The 26,419-nt window shown below is 38.3% G+C and overlaps 1 protein-coding gene across 2 annotated transcripts in view; it reads right to left on the bottom strand.

Moving 5' to 3' along the window:
* The window catches only part of ari-1 (E3 ubiquitin-protein ligase ariadne-1), a 199,584-nt gene that overhangs the window by 130,414 nt on the left and 42,751 nt on the right, over positions 1-26,419 (bottom strand). Inside the window, exons 2-4 of one of the 2 annotated variants that reach the window (XM_067137091.2) lie at positions 20,736-20,897; positions 3,492-3,560; positions 3,191-3,406 (exon numbers count right to left, since the gene is read on the bottom strand). In XM_067137091.2, coding sequence (XP_066993192.1) covers positions 3,191-3,406; positions 3,492-3,560; positions 20,736-20,897 — 447 coding nt within the window. The remainder of the gene's footprint in view (positions 1-3,190; positions 3,407-3,491; positions 3,561-20,735; positions 20,898-26,419) is intronic. The other variant, XM_067137092.2, reaches the window with a different exon arrangement.

Below are 26,419 nucleotides of genomic sequence, written 5' to 3'. Positions count from 1 at the left end.
ACAAATATTTTAAATTCCCTTTGGGAATCAACATCTGTATTATTAGGTAAAGTCTCATCAGGCCCTCGGAGTGGCCGATAAATTACGCGCAAGTTAACTATGACTTATGCTGCCGATAGCGCTACCTGGGAGTGGTTGAACGGAAATATACTTTTACACGGAGGGCAAGTTAAGCGCTACTTTACCAGTAGGTCGTAGAACTGGCCCTAAGCAAAAAAGGCAATCTATTGAATATTTTTGACAATACTTTTATAAATATTGATAAAAAATGTAACCCGGCACATAATCTGAATGATATCTCGGAGGAATATACTTATCGAAGAAATAATCAATTCTTTATCCTCATCACGAAGCGCAGGCCACCTACGGACGTCAAATAAAAAGACCTGCACTTGTGAGCAACATGTCCTCGGACACTCCCGGCACTAAAAGCCATATGCCTTTTCTTTTTTTTTTTTTTTTCTGCACGGTCTATGTATACAATCAATAATGTGTGCAATATTTTTACAATGTTGTGTTATCAGCATGATTAATACATTTTATAAACTCACTCACATTGCATTTAATCTGTGCAATCCACGGACACAGTGATAAATTAACCTCTGCAACATTTGGACGTTGTGTTTAACATTATATTCATTTTCGTGTCAGTCTGAAGATTCATCCAATATATTACCACAGTTTTATTGAGAAGACGCCAACACGTCGCACTGCAACAAGATGTAGAGAAGTTTTATCTGATGGTTTTATTGTGCCCTTACTATATTTTTAATGGTTTTTGTTTGTGAGGATCTTGAAAGTAGGACGAAACATGTCTCATTAATATATTTTAATGTAGTCTTATCAATAAAGACCATGTATGGTATTGTAAAGGTGGAACATTTGATGTAAGGATTTCGCAAGTTAATACTTAACGACAATACAGGCTCAAATAGAAAAAAATTAAAAAATCACGTGGAATGCATTTTACTGTCAACTTCGTAAAAATCCATTTGAAATTTTGCACGTTTGATAGAGCAGCTTGAAAGGAGCTCAGCATTGGCTTTGCATAGCAAATTTTATTCAAACTGAGGCAAGCACTTTTCGTCTACAGAAACTTTTGTACTTTTCCCGTTGCATGTTTACATGCCTGAAAGCAATAAATTTGTCACCTTATTAAACCTTATAGAAACTGTTAATAACATAAATTAAGTACTTTACTGCAAAGAGAAAGACCAGTAGAATTAACATTTACCATCAGTATTTTCACAACTTTTCATCATAATGAACAGTAAACCCTAAAACCATCGAGATATTTCAAATTAATTTAGACTGTAAATAAAGGTTTGATGATGATGATGATGATGATGATGCTTGTTGTTTAAAGGGGCCTAATATCTAGGTCATTGCTCCCTGATGGTATGAAATGCAATAACAATTTAAAAGTGCAAAATCATCCAATGACCAGAATAAAAAATGTGATGATGATGAATGAAGGGATGGATATGAATTTATGACAATCAGAGGATCCAACCCAAAAACTATTATAAACAATAGTATTTTTGACCAAGGAACTGCTTCTGAAGCACAATCCTGAATCAAGGATGCTTGTTGTTTAAAGGGATTCAAAATCCTAGTCAATGGCCCCTCATAAAGGTACTTATCGCTAGTAAAGTAGAACTATGGTATTTGTCACGTTGTGGTACTAATCAAAAGTAGTGTAGATTCATGGTGTTCCACACATCCTGGTACTACTCACAAGTATTGTACAACACTTGGCACAGGTAACGCAGACCTATGGTGTTTCTCACATAATGGCGCCACTCATAGGCAACGCAAACCCATGGTGTTCCTCACCTAGGTGGACTAACCATGGGCACCGGTATTCCCGTGGTGTTCCTCATATAGTGGGTACTAATAACAGGCAATGCAGACCCACGGTGTTGCTGTTATAGTCCTACTAATCACAGGCAACGCCCAGACCCGTGTTGTTCCTCACAATGGTACTAATCACAGTTATTGGAAAACCCACACAGACTCACCTTCTGTTACTACTAATCACAAACCTATTGTGTACCTAACATAGTGGTACTACTCGCAAGTAAAGGTGACATACGGTGTTCCCCGCCTGATGTCACTAATCACAAGTAGTTTCATGGTTCTAATACAATCGCCCCTTGGTCGTCTCTTACGACAGGCAGGGGATACCATGGGTGTATTCTTCGTTTGCGTCCCCCACCTACAAGGGGTAAATAAAGTTTTTTTAACAATTGACTTTACGTCGCACCGACACAGATAGGCCTTATGGCGATGATGGTACAAGAAAGGGCTACAAGTGGGAAGGAAGCATCCTCGGCCTTAATTAAGGTACAGCCCATGCATTTGTCTGTTGTGAATATGGGAAACTACAGAAAACCATATTCAGGGCTGCCAACAGTGGGGTTTGAACCCAATATCACCCGAATGCAAGCTCACAGCTGCGCACCCCTAACCGCACAGCCAAATCGCCCCGGTAAATAAAGGTTTAATTAATCACACAGTTAAAAATTGAAAACTGTCAATAAATAAATACATATCATAAAATTCATAAAATTATTTTTAACAATCATAAAAACAAATTTTTAAGTTTCATTTTACACTTGACCTTTTTTCCTACTTGGGTGGACTATTCTCTGGATTCAGCCAAAAAAAACAAGAACAATCACCACCTCAAGAAGTAAGTTTGTGTCTGTCCTTGTCTCCTGTTTCTGTCGTTCCCTCTTCCTATATTACTGTATATACGCAAATAATACCTGCATAATCTTTTTTAAAAAAATTGAGGCACGAAATTGGGGTGCGGGTTTTATTTGCGTCAATGTTAGCATTTTTTTAAAAATCAGCCTTCCTAAAGTTAGGGTGCAGGGATTATTCGCGTAAATACGGTAACTGTTATTGTCTTAATCCTATTACAGTTTCTCTTTCTTTATGTGCCTTGACTTGACACTTGTTTGGTTCATTTCATTACTTGTTTAGTAGTAATACTTCAACGAAGTCTTTTGTTATCCTTAATTTTGATACCTATTCTCACAATTCCTATACATTTTACATAATCATTACAGACCTCAAACTCGTCAATATTAAAAATTTCTTGTTATATAGATACAACAGAATAGCATACTGAAACCAGGTAAGATATTCAGAAAATTAAACTGAAGTTGATTCAGTTACTTACCTCAACAAAACTGTTGGTGATTAGGTGCTGGTACTTGAGTTTCACTTTAGAATCTCGTACAAGCCTCATGACTGTGGCATCATCCACAAGGATGTCACAACCATGAGCAGCACATGCAATTGTCTGGCCTACACCTTCTTCCATAATCTTGGTAGTGAGGTACTCTCCCCAGCATTGAGTGCAGAACCGATGCCCACACTCCAGGCCAGTCATCATCTAAATATTGGAGATCGAACTGGTGAGTTACTAGCCATGCTTTAACCACACACACATTTCTCTAAAAATACCATAAAATACTCACCGAGGATGGAAGAACCATAAAGCATATTTCGCATTCTTCAGTGCCAGTCGCTGATGTTCTCCTAGGAGGCTATAATGTTACGAGGAGAAAAAGGAAGAAAGACATTAAAATATTTGTAAAATATTAAATATAAAACAATAAGATGCTACAGGAAACTTCAGTGAAGGAAACTGCTCATATTCAGTTAATACCAATGCAATGGGCAGGAGAATTCATACATAGTGAGGAGCATGTGTATACATATATTGTGATCTGGCAATTAATCAGTTTATTATTTTATTGTTAATGTTTGTATTGTCAATAATGTTTTTGATTATTAGAACAAATTTCAAACTCTTATTTTGCAGCATTTAAGGACACTTATTCTCCGTCCCACGTAGTAGAGAAAATAATTGTAATCCACCAGCGGTAAAAAATCACATAAGCACATTTCTTTTCTTTTTTTTTTGCTAGATGCTTTACGTCACACCGACACAGATAGGTCTTATGGCGACGATGGGACAGGGAAGGGCTAGGAGTGGAAAGGAAGCGGCCTTGGCCTTAATTAAGGTACAGCCCCAACATTTGCCTGGTGTGAGAATGGGAAACCACGGAAAACCACTTTCAGGGCTGCCGACAGTGGGGTTCGGACCTACTATCTCCCGAATACTGGATACTGGCCGCACTTAAGCAACTGCAGCTATCGAGCTCGGTTAACCACATTTCAGCTGAGAATTGTAGTGTAGATACAGTATATTTAGATAGTACCGTATCTTGCCTGCATAGTACTAATAATCTTTCTAAGCATTTAGCTTTCTTGGTAATCTTTCGAGTACAGTAGTTCTTGCAAATTTCAAACTTGCAATTTTCATTTCTGTTTGTGTTCAGTAGTGACATACGGTACCGGTATTGTAATTCGGATACATATGAACATAGTTTAAAATTACTGTAGTATACTGTACAGTAGTATACGAGTAATATCTTATTAGAATTTAGCGTGATTATTTTATTATTGTAAAATATTTGTGTAGTACCGGTATAGTAGAGGTATTAAAAGTGATATCATTTTTGATCCGTACTGATGATGATTGAAATACAAACAATAAATTAATTTATTAATTTGTCCACCTAATCAATACAATAAATCTTTTATTTGTTGAATTACACTGACATGTTTATTAAAAATGGTACATGTTTTGCCTTACATATAGGCATCATTAGCCATGGTTTTAAACTTGAAAAAAAAACAGGCACTTGATGTACATATAAGTAAGATAAAACAAATTTATAAAACGCCTTGAAGAGACTTGAAAGAAAATTGACATGTGATAAATGACTAGTACAATGTTGGTTTAAAGACAAAGTTATTAGTGAGAAGTTTAAAATTGGGGAAAGTATTTACAATAGTATCATTAGAAGACTATTAATATGAGTAAAATGAATAAACAGACAGTGTATTATAGACAAGTGGTAAAATTGCTGTAAAATGATGTTGACCGACTAGCGGTTGGAACTAGATAATGAAAATGACGATCGCAATCATATTTTTAAAACACAATGTTGAATAAAATAAAGTTGAGAGATGGTCAGGTGACCTGTGATTACGTAAGTTAAAAGTCAAAAGTCAATGGCATATGATGATGTGGTTCACTTTGATGAAGAAGTACAAGGTTGTCGTTGAAGGTTAATATACAATGTTTGTATTGGACCTCTATATACCATCTCATTTGATATGATGTTAAAACGTTGTTGAGAATATTGGTTTGTTGACAAGCTGGTCGAAGAGGCAATGTGTCAGTTGAATGTTGGATCAGAAGTAAAATCTGTAAAAGGAAACCAAAAGCGTGGTGTTAATTGTATGAAAGTATCGTAATAAAATTTTAGGTGGAAATCGTGTGCATTTACCATCTGACGATGGCGAGGGTAACTTCTCATGTTATGAGCTAAAAGTTATTGATGACTGTTGAGCTCTTACGAGTGTTATAGCTGTAGGTTTGAATTGGAGGGGAATCTGTTTGCGCAGGTGTGACTATGGGCTTGTTTGTAGTACTTGTAGGGGAGCCGCTATTGGTGGGCGAGAAAGAAGAAAGTATATTGCTGCGCGTATTGTAGCGGTGGGATGCCATTGGAGGGAGCGGTATTAGAGTGGGTGTAGCTATAGGTCTATTGGTTGTACTTGAATGGGAGGTACTAGCGCTTGGAAGAAGGCAGGGGATCGTATTAGTTATAGAGGAGGTGGGAGTGCTCATTAATTTAAGGTTGAAAATTTTAAAGAATAAATTGGTGAAGGGAACTGATTCTTGTAATAGTAATAAAAGCTGTTCGTACAAGGGGCTTTTTTAATCAATGATATTGTTTAAATTCTTATCTTTGTTAAACTGCTGGTCGAGGAATATGAATAAATTCTCGTATTCTGTCATGAGTTTACTTTTTTCCATTCTTTTGAGGATATGGTCCTGTTCTATTGTAGTGAATTTATGCTCTGTGTCTCTCATGTGACTGGCCATTGCAGGGAATTTATTGTGTCTTAGTGTATTGTAATGTTTGACGTATCTTGTTAAAAAGCTGTGGCCAGTTTGGCCAACATAAGAAAAATTATATGTAGAGCATTTTAATCTGTATACGCCTGATCCAGAATAACGATTATTGGTGATGTTAATAGAGTTATGATAAAAGAATAAGTTACAATTAGTGTTTTTTGTAGTATAGGCTATTTTTACATCGTACTTCGTTAAGGGATTGGTAATTGGATGTATACTATGGTTAGTGAACGTGAATTTAGCGTATTTTGGTTTGACGGGTTTTAATGGAGTTAAATTTGTAGCTAGTTTTAATTTAGTTTTGTTGATTTTATTAATAATATCAGTATTAAATCCATTGAATTCAGCTATTTCTTTAATGAATTGTAATTCTTTTTTTAAATAACTAGAAGACATAGGGATTTTTAATGCCCTATATATTAGACTGTGACAAGTGGCTTTTTTATTTGAGTTGGGATGAAATGAATAATTTTTTATGGTAGCTGGAGAAAAGGTGGGTTTTTTGTATATTTGGAAGTCAAACTTGTTTGATACTCGTGTGGTTGTGATGTCTAGGAAGTTTAAAGAGTTATTGATCTCATCTTCTTTAGTGAATTTAATATTATTATAAAAATTGTTAAGAAATGATAAGTTATCACTAGGGCCCGAATTTTTAGGTTTTAACCTATTTTTTTTCCTCGCTATTTAATTCACAAATTTCTATATATTGGTTCGTTTCACACTTCCTGGAGCAGAATATGTGAATTTCATTGCACCTAAAAAAACCTAAATGAGGGGTTGACACCTAAAATTACCTAAATAGCTGTTTTACCTTCTTCAAATAAAGAATGGTATTTTCCCTGCATTGTAAAATTATTTCCAGCCCAATTACAAGCAGTAGGACGGAGATAGTTGACGTTACTACCGTTAAATGCAGCATATCCTATGTTTCCCACTAGATATGTGACATCTAGTGGCTCTTTGATGCATCTGATAGGTCAGGAGGAACGTAAACAGTTTCGCCTCCAGTCGTCCATAGAGAGTATAGCCGCCAGTGTGTGGTGACTGGTTCCTGCAGTATTTTCTAACAGTAAATGCTGTATAGCAAAACTATGCCTAAATCGTACTTATTGAGAAAATGGATTGCTACAGATGGACACTTCACTACAGACGGTCGAGTAGTCTTCTATCAGGCATGCTCCAAAGAAGTAAGTTTCCCGTAACTTATCTAAAACCTGCATTGCAATACCCTAGCTCGCTTACTGAAGAGTACTTTGGATTCTTCATTTCAGGTTAAATGTGAGCAGAAATCCCATCTTGAGCAGCATAAATCTGCAGCGGCTCACATAGCTAGCGTAGCGAAGAGAAATAAGTCCAGCAGCAACAGTAAGCAAACGTTTATTTCTTCCACAGTTGGCAAGCCTGAAGATAACTTTATCTTTCGCCTATGTCAGGCGTTGGTGTCTGCAAACGTCCCATGTAACGTGCTAAGTAACCTGCCCATGAAAACATTCTTAGGAGACATCAGCGGCTGCAGTATACCTAATAAATCCACTTTAAGGAAGAATTATTTGCATCCTGTTTACCAGAAGACATTAGATGAAATAAGAGAAGATATAGGCGATCGCTATATTTGGTGTTCTGTCGATGAAACATCTGACAGTTGCGGTCGCTTCATTGTGAATGTGGTAGTAGGTAAGCTGGATCAAAACGAACCAGGTAACGCTCATCTAATTCTGTGTAAAGAAATAGAACAAACTAACAACAGCACAATAGCCTGCTCTGTGAGGGATGCTTTTGTTAGTGACAGACAGTGCTGCTTACATGTTGAAGGTAGGGCAGGTTCTACAGTCCTTCTACCCGAGCATGCTACACGTTACGTGCTTGGCCAATGCCCCGCACCACCTTGCGGAGAAGATTAGAAGCAACTTCAGTGACGTCAACAGTGTGGTTTCTTCAGTCAAAGTTTTCCTCAAAGCCCCAACACGTATACAGTTGTTCGAAGAGAAACTACCAACAACACCTCTTCCACCTGAGCCGATACTTACCCGCTGGGGAACTTGGTTGTCTGCTGCTATTTACTATGCTGAGCACCTAGAAGGAATTAAAATGTTTTGGATGAAACAGAAGCTTCCTGCATCGCAAAGGCCAAGAAATCGCTCGAGTGCCCGACCCTCGTCGCTTCCCTAGCATATATTAAGACACATTTTTGTTTTATACCAGAAGCTGTTCTCCAGTTGGAAGGTGCAACCTGATTCCCTGGATATCATTGGCAATGTTTCCAGAAGGGAAATACCTGGGACATTGTGAGTGGCATGTTCTTCGAAGCTACAGAAGATTCTTCAACGCAATCCTGGTTTTGAAGATTTGAAAGTTATCAATTCAGTATTACAGGCAGAAAATTATTCAGGAAAATTACCCCTACAACCTCATGCATTAGCATCTATGTACTACGCTCCAATGACGTTGTGTTCCGTTGAAAGAACTTTTTCGTCATATGAGAATGTGTTACGTGACAACAGGAAATCATTTACGCCAGACAATTTGGGTATGTACGTTATTTACTGCAATGCCAAAAAATAACTTACAAAGGATACAGTACAGTGTATTCTCTGTGTATTTTTTATGAATATGACAATGTAAACTTTTGTGAAATAAGTACATAAATAAATTTTACAGAAGTACCAAAACCAAAAAATATTGCTGCCTGGAGACAAAACCTAAAATAACCTATTTTAAGAATACAAAAAACCTAAAATGAAATTTTATGCCACCTAAAAATCCGGGCCCTAGTTATCACTGTTGTTGATTTGTTTATCTATGATTGCTGTGGTATCATCGACATAGCGATGCCAAAAACAGAGTCCGTTGATGTTATTAATTATTTTACTGTGTTCGAGATTATCTAAGTATATATCAGCTAATATTCCAGATAACGGGTCTCCCATCGCTAAACTTCCCTGTTTGTATATTTTCTTATTGAAGGTGAAGTAATTGTTGTTTACTATGAAACTGAGTAATTTTAACCATTCATCAATTTTGATTTTACTTAGGGCCTGTACTACGACAGCCAGATAAAAGCGCGGTATAAATTTATTTGGCAGTTTGGACATTTATCTGGAAGTTCGGTTGAAACCGCGTACTACGATTTTCGTTTATGTGCAATCTGGGAAAATATTCTCGAGTATAGCTATGCTGAAGTTGGAAAGGCTGTCAACGCTCTTATCTGGGACTTCGCTCTTATCGGGGACGCTACTGTAAAGAATCAAGATGGCTACCCATCAAAATAAATCTACATCTGCATGATGCTGTGTGAAATTCAGTTGTTACAATGTAATTTATGTATATATTTATAAAGTATGTCATGCTTTCCGTCCAGCTATCACAGAATTCTTAAAGATTTCCCAAGCTAGCAAGTTGTTGCTACTGAGTGTATCAGTAGCGCACAAGCAGTCAACTGTATGCTTCATGGGTAGCCGTGGTCGTTAGGGCAGCATAGTTTGCTGCTAAGCAGTTTTTCATGGGTTCCAGTCCCAATAGTCTAACATTTTTAAAACTTGTACATGGTAGTCGGTAGGGTACTAGAGGTGATAATACACATTTCCTAATCATTAATATGCGTGTCAAAAGCGTGGATTCTATTCCAAATCTATCCGCGACTCACATATGGAGTATAGGTATACGAAGTTGTTCGTGACGATTCGTCCGTCGAATGAGGATGTTAAGGAGGTTATATTTCTTTTACTTCATAACTTGCTACAAAAGTATTTACGCTAAACTGAGATAAATGCTTGCCAGTTGCTATTCTCACATTGTATTGAAAAGAAAGAAACTAACTACTTATTCACTGAGCAAACAATAAATTGAATTAATAATAAAATTAATGATCCCACGCTACATCAGTGGCATTAATTACGAATATAAAATTTACTTTTGTCGTCACGCGCAACCTCGTAAATAGTACTAGACAAAAAAGATACATAACCTGAATCTTAACTTGTGCGTCCAGGTTACATTATCAGTCTTTTTATTTTCTATAACAGTTTCAGTTTCATTATACTGTTAATTAATTTTAACATTTCTTCGTATGTGTATATTTCAGTCCTAATTCTGTTTTTGACCTGGACTTCCACATTATAGCTTAATAAGAGTTTGATATTGGATTCTAGTAATACAATTTCAAAAGGAACAGAGCTAAACAAACGAAAACACCAGGGAACACGTATACCACCGCGCTAAATTTCACTATATTTTCAGTAACCTTTTTACCAACCTAATAAAAATGTTACTACATCTTCCGCATTACAATACCGTCGTTAAAATCAAATCAAATCAAATCAAATCAAATCACACGCATAAATTCACTACAATAGAACGGGACCATATCCTCAAAAGAATGGAAAAAGTAAACTCATGACAGAATATGAGAATTTATTCATATTCCTCGACCAGCAGTTTAACAAAGGTAAGAATTTAAACAACATCATTGATAAAAAAAAGCACCTTGTACGAACAGCTTTTATTACTATTACAAGAATCAATTCCCCTCACCAATATATTCTTAAAAATTTTCAACCATAAATTAATAAGCACTCCCACCTCCTCTGTAACTAATACACTCCACTCCCCTCCCCCAACCGCTAGTACCGCCCATTCAAGTACAACCAATAGACTTATAGCTACACACACTCTAATACCGCTCCCTCCAACGGCATCCCACCGCTACAATACGCGCAGCAATATACTTTCTTCTTTCTTGCCCATCAATGGCAGCTCCCCTACAAGTACTACAAACAAGCCCATAGTCACACCTGAGCAAACAGATTCCCCTCTAATTCAAACCTATAGCTATAACACTCGTAGTAAGAGCTCAACAGTCGTCAATAACTTTTAGCTCATAACATAACAAGTTATCGTCAAGTGGTAAGTGCACACGATTTCCACCTAAAATTTTATTACGATACTTTCATACAATTAACACCACGCTTTTGGTTTCCTTTTACAGATTTTACTTCTGATCCAACATTCAACACGTTAGCTACATTCTACTGACACATTGCCTCTTCGACCAGTTTGTCAACAAACCAATATTCTCAACAAAGTTTTAACATCATATCAAATGAGATGGTATATAGAGGTCCAATACAAACATTGTATATTAACCTTCAACGACAACCTTGTACTTCTTCATCAAAGTGAACCACATCACCATATGCCATTGACTCTTGACTTTTAACTTACGTAATCACAGGTCAATTGACCATCTCTCAACTTTATTTTATTCAACATTATGTTTTAAAAATACGAGTCCGATCGTCATTTTCATTATTATCTAGTTTCAACCGCTAGTCGGTCAACATCATTTTACAGCAATTTTACCACTTGTCAATAATACACTGTCTGTTTATTCATTTTACTCATATTAATAGTCTTCTAATGTTACTATCGTAAATACTTTCCCCAATTTTAAACTTCTCACTCATAACTTTGTCTTTAAAACCAACATTGTACTAGTCATTTATCACATGTCAATTTTCTTTCAAGTGTATTCAAGGCTTTTTATAAATTATTTTTATCTTATTTATATGTAAATCAGGTGCCTGTTTTTTTTTTTTTTTTTTTCAAGTTTAAACCCATGGCTGATGATGCCTATATATATGGCGAAACATGTACCATTTTTAATTAACATGTCAATGTAATTCAACAAAGACATTATTTATTGTATTGATTAGGTGGACAAATTAATAAATTAATTTATTGTTATTTCAATAGTAGAGGTATCCCAAGAAACTCTTACTAAAATTCTGTTGTTTTAATTAGGATAGGCTTAATTGCAGTTTAGAATTGTGTTAATTCTTGTGTATTGCTTTCGGTATTCAGTAATTAACAGCAGTTTTTATCCTGTTAGGGTGTAGTAGGATAAAAATAGAGTACGACTAAGTAGTATTGTAGTCTAGTTGTATATTAATTACCTTATTGTTGTGTGATCTTTGAGTACTATCCCAGACAATATATCCCTCCTTTCATTTCTTTTTTGCACATAAGTTATTTTATTTTTCCTTTTCTTTTCATTTTTTCCATAAAGAATGGCTAAGGAGTGCAAGTGTAGGAACTGTTGGTGTGGCGAGGCATTGGGAGGTATGAGGGAGGAGTTGGAGAGTTTGAGGGAGATAATTAGGATTCTCACAGATGACAGGAAGGAACATAGGCCTCTCTCAAACAATGTACAGGTTACAGTAGGTGTACAAGAGGGAGGGGAAGGAAAGGGGGGGGTTGTAGAAGACAGGTAGTCTAATGTTCTAAGGGGAAGGAGATTGCAGGCTCAGGGCTCTATTCAGGATCAGAATTCAGGACAGGTGTCTGTGTGAAATTGGCACGAGTCACTCCAGGTAGAACAAAGAGGGAAGATGAGGAACAAGGAACTGTTGCTGAGATGTGTGGAAGTAGGAGGAAGGGAAAAGGTAGGAAAGGGAAATGTAGAGTAGAGGATAGGAAAAGACAGGTGGAACAGGGTCATGGGAAGGAGAAAAGGGAGGAGGAGGTAGTCTCTGCAGCTATCAGGAAAGATAGGGCTGACCAGGAGGGGCTGGGATCAAATGAGGTGGATAAGGTTGAGGCTCTGGTCATGGGGGATTCCATCGTTAGACATGTGGGGAAAAAGTATGGAAGGAAGGGAACCAAGGTAGAGTGTTAACCAGGAATTAGGTTGAGGCAGATGTTGAGAAAAGTAGAAGAGAGGGAGGAGGGGAAGGAGAAGGTGGTAGTGTTCCACGTTGGTACCAACAATGTAAGGCAAGCTGATATAAGTACCAACATTGTTGGAGATGTGTAGGATCTGGTAAATGCAGCATGGGTGGAGTTTAAGAAAGCGGAGATTGTTATCAGTAGAATTCTGTCTAGGAGGGATACTGACTGGAGGGTGATAGGGGATTTAAATGAGACTCTGGAGTGGGTATGTGGGAAACTGGGAGTGAAATTTCTAGATCCTAATGGGTGGGTAGAAGATAAGGATCTGCGCTCAGATGGCCTTCACTTAAACCGCAGTGGTACGTATAAGTTAAGAAATTTGTTTGGAAGGGTAATAGGGAGGTACATTCAGGGAAACGGGGTGGCCTAGGGAGCGGTGATAATGGAAATCAGATATTGTATTAGGAGTTGCATCATGGCTGAGAAGTGATATAATGGATGCAGAAATTTTCTCACGGAACTGGAGTGTGTATCGTAGAGAAAGGATAGGAATGGTGGGAGAGGGAGTATTCATTCTGGTGAAAGAATAATTTGTAAACTACGAAAAAGTTAAAGATGAAAAACATGAAATTCTAGGTGTAAGGCTCGTTTCTAAAGATAATAGGCAACTCTATATATTTGGAGTGTACAGACCGGGAAAGGGTAGCGCTGACACGGATTCAGAATTATTTGATAAGATAAGGTATGTGGGAAACCACATGGAATGGAATGTAATTGTAGCGGGAGATCTGAATTTACCAAATGTCAATTGGGAAGGAAATGTGAACAACAGGAAGCATGACCAACAAATGGCAAATAAGAATGTGATGGAACCTACTAGAGGGAAAAATATCCTGGATTTGGTGCTGGTAAAACCAGATGAGCTCTATAGAGAAAACGAAGTAATTCAGGGTATTAGTAATCATGAAGCTGTTTTTGTCGTAGTTAAAAAATAAATGTGATAGAAAGGAAGATCTTAAAGTAGGACTATTAGTAGTACCATATGGCTGATAAGGCAGGCATGAGGCAGTTTCTAAAAAGTAACTATGACCGGTGGAAAACGGTAAATAAAAATGTAAACAGACTCTGGGATGGGTTTAAAGCAATTGTTGAGGAATGTGAAAACAGGTTTGTACCTTTAAAGGTGGTAAAGAATGGTAAAGACCCACCTTATTATAATAATAATGTTATTTATTTTACGTCCCACTAACTACTCTTTTACGGTTTTTGGAGACGCCGAGGTGCCAGAATTTAGTCCCGCAGGAGTTCTTTTACGTGCCAGTAAATCTACCGACATGAGGCTGACGTATTTGAGCACCTTCAAATACCACCGGACTGAGCCAGGATCGAACCTGCCAAGTTGGGGTCAGAAGGCCAGCGCCTTAACCGTCGCAGCCACTCAGCCCAGCACACCTTATTATAATAGAGAAATAGACTAAGGAGGTGCAGATTGGAAAGAAATACTGTTAGAAAAGGAAAAATTTAAAGGAACTTACTAGGAAATTGAATCTAGCAAACAAGGCAGCTAAGGATAACATGATGGCAAGCTTAATTGGCATTCATACAAATTTCAGTGAAAAATGGAAAGGTATGTATAGGTATTTTAATGCAGAAACAGGTTCCAAGAAGGACATGCCAGGAATAATTAATGAACAAGCGGAGTGTGTATGTGAGGATCTTGAAAACGCAGAAGTATTCAGTCAGCAGTATGTAAATATTGTTGGTTACAAGGATAATGTCCAGACAGAGGAGACTAATGCTAAAGAAGTATTAACATTTATATATGATAACAATGACATTTACAGTAAGATACAAAAGTTGAAAACTAGAAAAGCGACTGGAATTGATCAGATTTCTGGGGATATACTAAAGACAATGGGTTAGGATATTGTACCATAGCTGAAGTACTTATCTGATTATTGTTTGGTTGAAGGAGCTATAACAAATGAATGGAGAGTTGCTATAGTAGCCCCTGTGTATAAAGGAAAGGGTGATAGACATAAAGCTGAAAATTACAGGCCAGTAAGTTTGACATGCATTGTATGTAAGCTTTGGGAAGGCATTCTTTCTGATTATATTAGACATGTTTGCTAAATTAATAACTGGTTCAATAGAAGGCAGTTAGGTTTTAGGAAATGTTATTCCACTGAAGCTCAACTTGTAGGATTCCAGCAAGATATGGCACATATCTTGGATTCAGGAGGTCAAATGGAAGGTATCACGATTGACCTGTCTAAAGGATTTGATAGGATGGATCATGGGAGACTACTGGCAAAAATGAGTGCAATTGGACTAGACAAAGGAGTGACTGAATGGGTTGCTATATTTCTAGAAAATAGATCTCAGGGAATTAGAGTAGGCGAAGCTTTATCTGACCCTGTAATAATTAAGAGGGGAATTCCTCAAGGCAGTATTATCGGACCTTTATGTTTTCTTATATATATATAAATGATATGAGTAAACAAGTGGAATCAGAGGTAAGGTTTTTTGCAGTTGATGTTATTCTGTATAGAGTAATAGATAAGTTAATAGATTGTGAGCAACTGCAACGTGACCTCTATAGTATTGCGAGATGGACGGTGGGCAATGGTATGATGATAAACGAGGTTAAAAGTCAGGTTGAGAGTTTCACAAATAGGAAAAAGTCCTCTCAGTTTTAATTACTGCGTTGATGGGGTGAAAATTCCTTTTGGCGATCATTGTAAGTATCTAGGTGTTAATATAAGGAAAGATCTTCATTGGGGTAATCACATAAATTAGATTGTAAATAAAGGCTACAGATCTCTGCACATGGTTATGAGGGTGTTCAGGGGTTGTAGTAAGGATGTAAAGGAGAAGGCATGTAAGGCTCCGGTAAGACCCCAACTAGAGTATGGTTCCAGTGTATGGGACCCTCAACAGGATTACCTGATTAAACGTGAGGAACTTCATCTTACAATTTCGACTCACAAGGGTTATCTTGCTTGTAACTTAGAGTTTTAAACTTACCATTAGATAGAAATTAAGGAGTTAAGTATATCAGTATGTTGTTTTGTATTGATGTATCTTCAAGTATTCTCTACTTATTGCGCAGCTGATGATGGTGCCTTAATAGAGCGCCGAAACTAGTACTGCAATAAAATATATGTTGTAAAAAGTCATCTAACAACAGTGTATTTGTATTGAACAACGTGGAACCTTAAAGATTTTTATTTTAATTAGGATTACCTGATTCAAGAACTGGAAAAAATCCAAAGAAAAGCAGCTCGATTTGTTCCGGGTGATTTCCGACAAAAGAGTAGCGTTACAAAAATGTTGCAAAGTTTGGGCTAGGAAGAATTGGGAGAAGGCGAGCATGGCATGTAAATACAAAGTTTGTTAATTTTCAATACAAAGAGATCTAGTAAATTAAGAATTAAATCTTATTATCTAATTATAAAATGTATCATACTTTGTATTTACGTACATTTCAATACGGACCCAACATGAGAATTTTAATGTGTAAGTGGTATATTCCCAGCTCTCAGCGGAGAGATGGCGTGGAATGACATTAGTAGAAGAATAAGTTTGAGTGGTGTCTTTAAAAGTAGGAAAGCTCACAGTATGAAGATAAATTTGGAATTCAATAATAATAATAATAATAATAATAATAATAATAATAATAATAATAATAATAATAATAATAATAATAATAATAATAATGTTATTTACTTCACGTCCCAGAAACTTCTCTTTTACAGTTTTTGGAGATGCCGAGGTGCCGGAATTTAGTCCCACAGGAGTTCTTTTGAGTGCCAGTAAATCTACCGACACGAGGCTGAAGTATTTGAGCACCTTCAAATACCAACGGACAGAGCCAGGATCAAATCTGCCAAGTTGGGGTGGTGGTGGTGGTGATTGTTTTAAGAGGAAGTACAACTGGGCAACCATCCTCTATATAACACTAATCAGAGAGAAACAATGGAAGGGGCCTGACACTTCAAAAAATGAAGGTATCGGCCAAAGGAAGACAAGGGCCACGAAGGGCTTGAAAATGAAAGGCTCCCTAGCCCTCGCAAACCTAATAGCGTCGGGGTCAGAAAAGAACAATTGTTGACCAAGGGCGGTCGGATAGGATAGATGAAAGTGAGGAGCCTGGCACAAGTAAGTGGAAGCAATGTCAGGACTCAGCTGAGGGCACCGTGGTCGCTAACCCACGCTCCAAAGTTCAGAGCCCCTGAGGCCCCTATTAGTCGCCTCTTACGACAGGCAGGGGATACCGTGGGTGTTATTCTACTGCCCCCACCCACAGGGGGATGCCAAGTTGGGGTCAGAAGGCCAGCGCCTCAACCGTCTGAGCCACTCAGCCCGGCAAAGTTGGAAGTCAAGAGGACAAATTGGGGCAAATATTCTTTTATACGAAGGGGAGTTAGGGATTGGAATAACTTCTTTGAAATCGTTTAAGAAACTGCTAGGAAAACAACAGATAAGGAATCTGCTACCTGGGCGACTGCCCTAAATGCAGATCAGTATTGATTAATAGATTGATTAGTATTTTATTGGAGTGAGATGGATTGGGATTGGTCTCTTATTGTTTGGTGATTTATTATCAGAAAGTGATGCTTTTAATGGCACCAGCGTGGAAACTATTCCAACTGAGTCTCCAATCTGATTGAGATTGAGTACAATGACTTCAGTAGGAATTCTTTTTTCAGCCATATCAAAATTAGATGCTAGTCGTGTATTTAACACCTGTTTTGGGTTGTCGAAATTTGCTCATTTAAGCACCACGTAGACAGGAGTGAGCAGCCGAAAGCAGGTAGGATTGGGGTAGTAATTTTGTGCAAGAGAGAAAGAGGGAGAGCGTGACACACAAACTGGCCAGCTGTGCTGCCTCTACCTGCTTGCTGTCACTCACTCCTGTCTATGTGGTGCTTAAATGAGAAATCTTTGACACCCCAAAACAGGTGCTAAATATAAGAATAGGCATCTAATTTTGATATGGCCGAATAAAGCATTCCTACTGAAGTCGTCATACCAAATATCAATCAGATCGGAGACTTACAGATGGAAGGGTATAAGATAAACGTATACTAGGAACGGTGATGGGCAGAGATGAGACTTCCTCCCAGTTTCTTTTCTCTTTTTTGCTATTGGCTTTAGGTCGCTTCGACACAGATAGGTCTTATGGTGACGACGGGACAGGAAAGGGCTAGGACTGGGAAGGAAGCAGCTGTGGCCTTAATTAATGTCCAGCCCCAGCATTTACCTGGTGTGAAAATGGGAAACCACGGAAAACCATCCTCAGGGCTGCCGACAGTGGGGCTCGAACCCACTATCTCCGGAATACTGGATACACTTAAGTGACTGCAGCTATCGCGCTTGGTCCTCTCAGTTTCAACTGATTCCATGATACTTGATATTTGGTTTTAAAACCATACTAGGCCCTCCTTATTCCTACCTAATTCACAAGAAAGGTGTTTCTTGATGATGAAGATGCTTGTTGTTTATTAAAGGAGCATAACATCGGCTCCAAAGTTGTTTCTTATACAAAATGTGGAATTTGGCACTGAAAGATAATCCAAGTATTGTATGCTGGAATCTGTGCTCCTACATGATTGATAATACAATGGCAGTGCTTTCACACAGATTTATTTGGAAACTTTCATGTATGTTGAGACATTTGCAGCCACTATCACTCTTGTTACAGAACTGTGGGATGTTATTCTGCATTACACAGCGCCCTTTTTTAGTTTTTGGCGAGCATCTTGGGAGCTATGTGGAACACTATAGCACGGACGAGCGACTCATTTGTCAAGATATATATTGCTTTGTGTATGGCTGAAGTAATGTAACGCAGTAATGATAAGTCCCGAGACTTCACCGCAATAGTTTAATGTAACATCTATGGTGTTGGTAGTGTATTCAATGTGTTAGCTTTCATTGAACATAGTTTCCGTATGTGTGTTTAATGAGTGATGAATATAGTAGAACAGCATGTATTCGTGTTGTGTTATGCAAAGCATTCTTCACTTAGTGTGTGCCGCTTTAGATTCATTTCCAAATTTCCTGGCATCCTTCCTCCCCATAGGAATACAGTACATAATTTAGTGAAGAAGTATAGCACCACCAGGTCCATTTTTAATAAGAAAACATGCATAAAACAAAATGTTTTAACAGAGGAAGTGCTAGATGAAATAGCAGCTCTCTCAGTAAGAACCTCAACAAAATCTGTCACATCTCGCTGTAAAGCCCACAAAGCAACAAAACTGTTGAAAGCCAAATCGTACAAATTCATCCACTGCCCAACAGTTAATAGGATCGAACAGTTTCACTAGGGTCCAGTACTGTAACTGTTTGCTTCAGTCAGTTCATGATGGGTATGTCGACCCAGAAATAGCACTTTTTAGTGATGAGGCATGGATGCACTTAAGTGGCTTATGTAAATAGTCAAAACATTCGCTACTGGAGTGCAAACAATCCACATCAGCTGTATGTTCGTCAACTTTCAAGGTTTTAAAATTTTTTTAGGAGTGGGAAGGAAGCAGCCAAGGTCTTAATTAAGGAACAGCTCCAGCATTTGCCTGGTGTGAAAATGGGAATCCATGGAAAACCATTTTCAGGGCTGCCTACAGTGGGGTTCAAACCCACCATCTCCCAAATGCATGCTCACAGCGGCACGACCCTCACCGCGCGGCCAACTCACTTGTTACTTCACGATGTAAACATAGGAGTTTGGTGCGCAATAAGAGCTCACAGAATTATAGGGTCTACCTTTTTTCCGTGAAACAATATATGCTGGGCTGAGTGGCTCAGACGGTTGAGGCACTGGCCTCGTGACCCCAACCGGGCAGGTCCAATCCTGGCTCAGTCCAGTGGTACTTGAAGGTGCTCAAATACGTCAGTCTCGTGTCGGTCGATTTAATGGCACGTTGAAAAAAAAAAAAAAACTTTTCAAAAACTTTTTAAAGTAATAAACAACTAGGAAATATATACATCACAGGTGAACAAAAGTGCTGGATACTAACATTTTTTTTAAACATCTGCTCAAGTGAACAGAATTTTTAAATTAGGTTGGAACATAAGTAGATCCGTTTTCCCTTCCCATTTCCCTACCCCACTGAACCCTCCTCACGTATTTCAACGATTTTAATCTTTCTTAAATTAATATTGTTCTTAAGCATAACAAGGTACTTTTTAAGATGTTTTTTGAGAAGAAGAAAATTTCTTTGTAATTTCACCTATGCAAAGTAATGTAGCTGAAGATGTTCTCAAGGAACGAAACATGTACTACAGTTAATTTGCTTAAAGGAAATATAAGGTTTCAAAACGGTGGAAATTTACTTTTTTGATTTCTATGGAGATAATACGGGAAGTTTGCTAAGTTTGGAGTTTGGAGGAAAAAGTGTATGTGAACAACCCTCACACAAGATAAAACTACAAGAGAACATTGCACAAGTTATCTCGAACATTACACAGGCTGAGATTCACCGAGTGTTTGCAAACTTGCATATGAGGTACCACCGGGCATGTTTGGCAGCTAAGGGACAGCATTTTGAACATCACATGTAATGCCAGGTACATTTTACACTCATAGTTTCACTAGAAAGAGCTTCCAAAAATGTGAATTGCCATGATGTACTGGGGAGGAAAGGCGCGCGTTATACCAGCTAGTGATCCAGTACCATTGTGTCAGCCGTGCCGTGGTCTAAATGTTGCTACTGCCAAAAGCTAAGAAAAGACCGAACCTTTGTATTAAATTAATAAATTTCATAACTGCCCTGACTCTTTGATAAAATGTACAGCAGTGTGAGACAGATCTCACAGTAAGCCCAAATACAGTATTTTACATCTTTAGATGCATGTTGAAAGATTCTATCAAAACAACATTCTCCATATTGGTCATTTCACCACACAACCACATAAAAATACAGAATATCAGCCTTTAAAGAAATTACTGTATAACATCTCCAAATTTCCTTACTACTTCTAAGTCAATAAATTCACAGAAAACTACAGACTACAGGCCAACAGCCTATGCATACACTACGTGTGACATTACCTTTACCTTCGGTCTGTTTATAACAGCTGGCTTTCTAAAAGGATTGATAACACGAGCTTCAGAAAATAACTGATCCTGATCTCCATCGTAGAACCTTTCCATCAGTTTTTCTTTGTCCCATTTGAAATGGTTCAGTAAAATGCGAGTGGTGGTGGCAGGGATCTACAAAAAGAAAAAAAAGAAAAAAAAGAAATACAAAATATTTACAATTTCATAAACACTGGAAAAAATAAAATACAATAAATCTGCAGATTTAGTCATAATTCTTGCTACCCTCACAAAGCTTAATAGGTAGATATCTTGAAAACATAATTATAAAATATGGTATCTCATGCATATTATTTAACTGTGTCCTGGAAAATATCATAAGAGAATGAACCAGGTCATTACCTGAGAACACCAGATTAAGGATGGGGTTTAAAGCAGACAACTTGAGGATTCCATGCCTGGCCTTTGCTGATGACCTTACTTTATTAGCAAACGACATGCATGAGGCCACTATGCATCTTCAAACACTGCACTCTATAGCAGCTAAAGGGGGTCTCATGATCAACATTGGAAAGACCGAGTTTATCACCAACATCAAAGATGCCCCTACAACAATGGGAGTCAGTGATACAAAGCATGTCAAGAGAGCTAAAAATGTGAAGTACCTCGGAGAGTGGATATCGAAGGACCTAAGTGAAACGATGGCTCTTGAACAAAGGAAAATAAATTAGACAAGGCCTACCATGCCTGGGGAAAAAACTGTATGCTTCAAAGCATTTATCAAAGAATGCAAAACTGAGATACTATAATGCAGTAGTCAGACCATCAGTCCTCTACGCAGCAGAATGCCTATCCCTAACTAAAAAGACCCCACTGAGAGCCCTGGAAGAGCAAGAATGGAAATTCCTGAGAAGAATAATAGGGCCAAGGATCCTACTAGATGAAAGACAATGGTACAAACCCAACAATGAGCTCTACCAGCATCAAGAAAACCTCATAGATGCCATCAGAAGAAAACGTCTGACTTTCTATAGACACCTATACAGAACGAATCCTCCCATAAGATCTTCAAGGTTGCTAACAAAGGCAAAGCTACTGGATTCCCCTGGACCAAACAAGTGGACAAAGATCTTGCAGAGCTTAATATTAATCAAGCCGCCATTACTGACAGGAATGCATACTGTTTAATGGTCAAAACTAAACCTTTCCTAACATCCCTTACATCAGCTAGCCACAAAGGAGCCGGGAATTGGTCAGAGGAGCGGAGGAAAGAATTCAGTGAGAAAATGAAGGAATACCGGGCCAACAGGAAGGCTCAAGAGGCCGCTAAGAACACAATCCAGTACGTCAAAAGGGGCAGACGATGGCAAAAACACAGCTAGAACACAAGCACCGTGGTCCACAGATGGCCTAAACGCAAAGAAAAAAAAGTTATTGCAAACAACACTTTTCCTGACACCAATCGTATACAGAGGGATGTATTCATTATTTCATGTTTCTGTGGTGGTTGGTAGCGTGGTGTGTTGTCTGAAGATGAAGAGGAGAGGAGAGCATGGGCTGGGACAAACACAGCACTCAGTCCCTGAGCCAGAGGAATTAACCTAGCACGATTAAAATCCTCGACCCAGCCAGGAATCGAACCCAGGATCCTCTGAGATGAAGGCCTCAACACTGACATTACAGTCAAGAAGTCCATACACATGTGCAACGCAGTTCGCACGCACAACCTCACAGGTGGAAAAGGAAGAAGATTGCAAACAAACAAAAAGTAATTTTTAAAAGGTCAGACTAACCCCTCAATACTACACAGGGTGCATCATAGATGGTTTAAAGATTGGAGCCCACGATTGTGCCAGGTAACGAAAACCAGTAATCTCTTTTATACAGACAATTTTGCAGCTTGTACTCTGTTGTACAAAAGTAGAGAGCATGCAAGAGACTCTTGCTTATTTCTGTCTATAGTATTCATTGGAATCTTGGTGTGCACCTGTACCTATAACCATAAATATTGTTACAAACTTTTGACACACACCACAACCGGTTTGGCAGGTAAAGAACTACCAGTGTATACACGTTAACCTTGAATCATTGTTAACTTGTCTGTGAAAGAGGAACCATCTAGCTCCAGGTTTCAACATGGAATGAGGTGATTATGAAAATCGTGTTGCAGTAATAGCATTACATAAAGTTGGAAAATCTCCAAGTAACATTTTTACGACTGCAAAAATCTGAAATTCAGTTGGATGTTTGTGTACCCAACCAATGAGCGATTCACTGCAACTGGGACTGTAAAGGATCGTCCAAGGGAGGGTCGCCCACGCAGTGTCAGGACTCCAGTGCAAAAAAGGCAGAGGCGGCTCGTATTCGGAAAAATGCGGTGCGGAAGCAGGCTATCATAGCCCATGAAAGGAACATTTCAAAAAGGTCAATGTCAAGGCTTCTGTCAGAAGAACTTGGACTATGGGCTTATCGCCGACGAACAGGACATACCTTGACGATGCCTAAAGAAGCTGAGAATGCTTAAATGTCGACGTCTCGTGCAGCATTACTCACAAAATGGTCATTGAAACATCCTCTTCACTGACGAAAAGGTATTCACTGTTGAAGAATCTTTCAATGTGCAAAACGACAGGGTTTATGCACCATCATCTCGGGAAGCCAGTAAAAAGGTTCCGAAAGTCCAAAGGGCCCATCATCCCTCCTCTGTGATGGTCTGGTGGGGGGAGAGTTCTTCTGGCACCACCCAGCTGCATTTCTGCATAAAACATGTTAAAACCAGCGCCAGAGTGTACGAGAGCACCGTTTTGGAGCCTATTGTGAAGAACTTAAGTGGCACATTGTTTCAAAACCAACCCTGGACTTTCCAGCAGGATTCTGCCCCAGCCCACAAGGCTAGGTCAATTCAAGGGTGGCTTCAGCGTCATGTCCTTGACTTCATTTCAACTGAAAATTGGCCCAGTAGCAGTCCGGACCTACACCCTTTGGACTACCGTCTGTAGTCAGTGCCTGAGGGAATCGTCTGCAAGAAGAGACACCCCGCCATTGGAAGTTTAAAGCGTTCCTTATTGTCAGCAGCGGTGGATTTCCCCCTGGATGTCCTCCTTTCCACCGCAGACGAGTGGCCACAAAGACTCAGAGCCTGTATCAGTGCCAAAGGTTACCATTTTGAAAAGTGATTGGTGATTTGTGTAAAGAATGCCTGTAAGAACAACATACTAAGAGCAAATTAAAATACTTCTCACAATATTTGCATTTTTCATTTTTTTTTTTTGCTAGTTGCTTTACGTCGCACCGACACAGATAGGTCTTATGGCGACGATGGGAGAGGGAACGGCTAAGAGTGGGAAGGAGCGGCCCAGGCCTTAATTAAGGTACAGACCCAGCATTTGCCTGGTGTGAAAATGGTAAACCGCGGAAAAACATCTTCAGGGCTGCCGACAGTGGGGTTCGAACTTTCTATCACCCGAATACTGGATACTGGCCGCACTTAAGGGACACTGGGACTGAAATTTTGGCAAAATATATGAAAAATATTGATTTTCGGTTTTTTCCATATTAATACACCCCTAACCCCTGCGGAGAAGATAGCAGTGTTTTTATCCAAATTCCGCCATTTTTAAGGCTCTAGCGTAGCTTTTAAATGCCTGGCCTGCAGTCCTTTAAACGCCCACTTTCGTTCAACTCATGATCAGCGCACATTAGCGGTGTATTCAAGCAGATTTCTCAGTGTCATTTCATAGGAATAATTCGAAAAGGCCTCCTACATCTGTCCGTCTGCATTGTGCTGCTTTCTAGTGGAGGAAGTAGGCACTTTTACTACGTAAACTATACAAGAAATACAAAAGTTTGAAAAAACTGAATGGAAATTACAGGTGGTGTTGTGGCCTTGTATAATACATTGAGTATATTTTTATACCTATTTTCAAAGATAATGATTACTTATTAAAGAAATATTTATTAGTTTCAACATTATTTATGACTATTTCCGTACATACCATGTGCAAATCTTGTTTGTTTACAAACAAGTTGTTTTCGAGTTTGATTGTGTTGAGGTGTGCGAGTATTTTCTACTATTGTTTGGTGCTGTTCTGTGGTAAAATGCATACAATAAGTTCTCGGTGGCGTAAGCCAAAATCCAAAAGTAGGAGAAAATAAGAAATTTCTTTGAGATTATTAGCTGCTCGGTGGAAATCAGCTGGCAATACATTATTTTAAAAAATTGCTTTTTTTCTCTGTTTCACTTCTTCAGGCATTCAAAATGTTACATGCATCACAAATCTTATGACATTGCTTTCAAAATTTGCATGTATTATCTTCATTGCAATGACTATAAACCTGCGGATCGATTTTTGGATTGCACTTTTGGTCTGGCTGCAAAAAGTTTTCAAACTAAAAAAATCGAAGATTTTTTGTAGAATAAAACTTGGATAGGAAAAAAAATTATTTCTTCATACTCATTAATGCAATTTAAAAACGAATCCATAGGATTCTTCCAATTGTATTAGTGCAATAGAATATTCCCTAAAAGTTACACTATCTTGATTGGTTTAATGCGGCAGACCTTTATAAATCTTGAATAATTTGCGCATGAAAATGTACAAAATAATATTTCAAGAACTAATCCACTTGCAATGCTCAAATTTCCCACAGTAGTTTACGTTATGACTATTCATAAGCATATAAAATTTCAAAGCTGTACCTCAGTTTATATAGAATTTGGAAATTTCAGTCCCAGTGTCCCTTAAGCGACTGCAGCTATCGAGCTAGGTTTTTTTTTTTTTTTTTCCACTTTTCAATTTGTCACAGTATTTATGGCTAGACCAGGTAATTTTGGATTTTTTTTACAAAGTATGTGAGAAAACACATATTTAGTAATTGTAATGCACCAGCATCTAATGAACTTGCTGACAAACTCTAATTACTGTTCTTTTTAAATGACCCTGTTAAGTAAGTCAATTGCCTCTTGGATGCAGTCTTACAAATACACTTCATTTTTCTTTCCTTTTGTCTGCTACCACTACAATGTTCTGCTTACTGTACAGGAGCTTTGCTATTTGTCACCTGTAAGGTGGGAAAGTGTACCAATACTGCATGATGAAGAAATTAATCATGCAAAAGATCACCTCCAATTCATATTAATGTTGCTAACATTGTACCTGAAACGTAATACAGAATTTGCCAAAATACAGGGTGTTTCAAAAACAATTACGAAGTATTATTTTGTCCAAACTATTGATCGCTGCGCCTCGGCTTGGCTATTGGAGAAACGAAGTTTATATTAATAGCTGCTAGATGTCAGTTGTCTTCTGGTTTGCTTGGTAACCATCATATGTTTAAAATGGCTACTCTGCAGCAGAAATCATTTTGTATTCTTGAGTTTGCGAAGTGCAATTCTGTGATTACAGTGCAAACACGTTTCAGGTTGAGGTACCAAACTGATCCTCCAAATGGGTGGAACATTCACAGATGGAATCGACAGTTTGTAGATACAGGATGTGTATGTAAAGGAACGAGTCCTGGCTGCCCTCGTGTTCCTAAAGAAAATGTTGCATGAATTGAAACTGCTTTCCAACGAAGTCTTTCAAAATCAACCCGCCGTTCCAGTCGGGAGTTACAACAGCGTACAACAACAATTTGGCATGTTTTGAGACGTCGGTTGGTTATGAAGCTGTACAAGTTACAGCTGTTACAAGCTC

This window comes from Anabrus simplex, chromosome 1 (genome assembly GCF_040414725.1).
Source record: "Anabrus simplex isolate iqAnaSimp1 chromosome 1, ASM4041472v1, whole genome shotgun sequence".
NCBI classification, from domain to species: Eukaryota; Metazoa; Arthropoda; class Insecta; order Orthoptera; family Tettigoniidae; genus Anabrus; species Anabrus simplex.
Note: the sequence above shows the minus strand (reverse complement) of the source record. Positions and strands in the feature narration are given on the sequence as shown.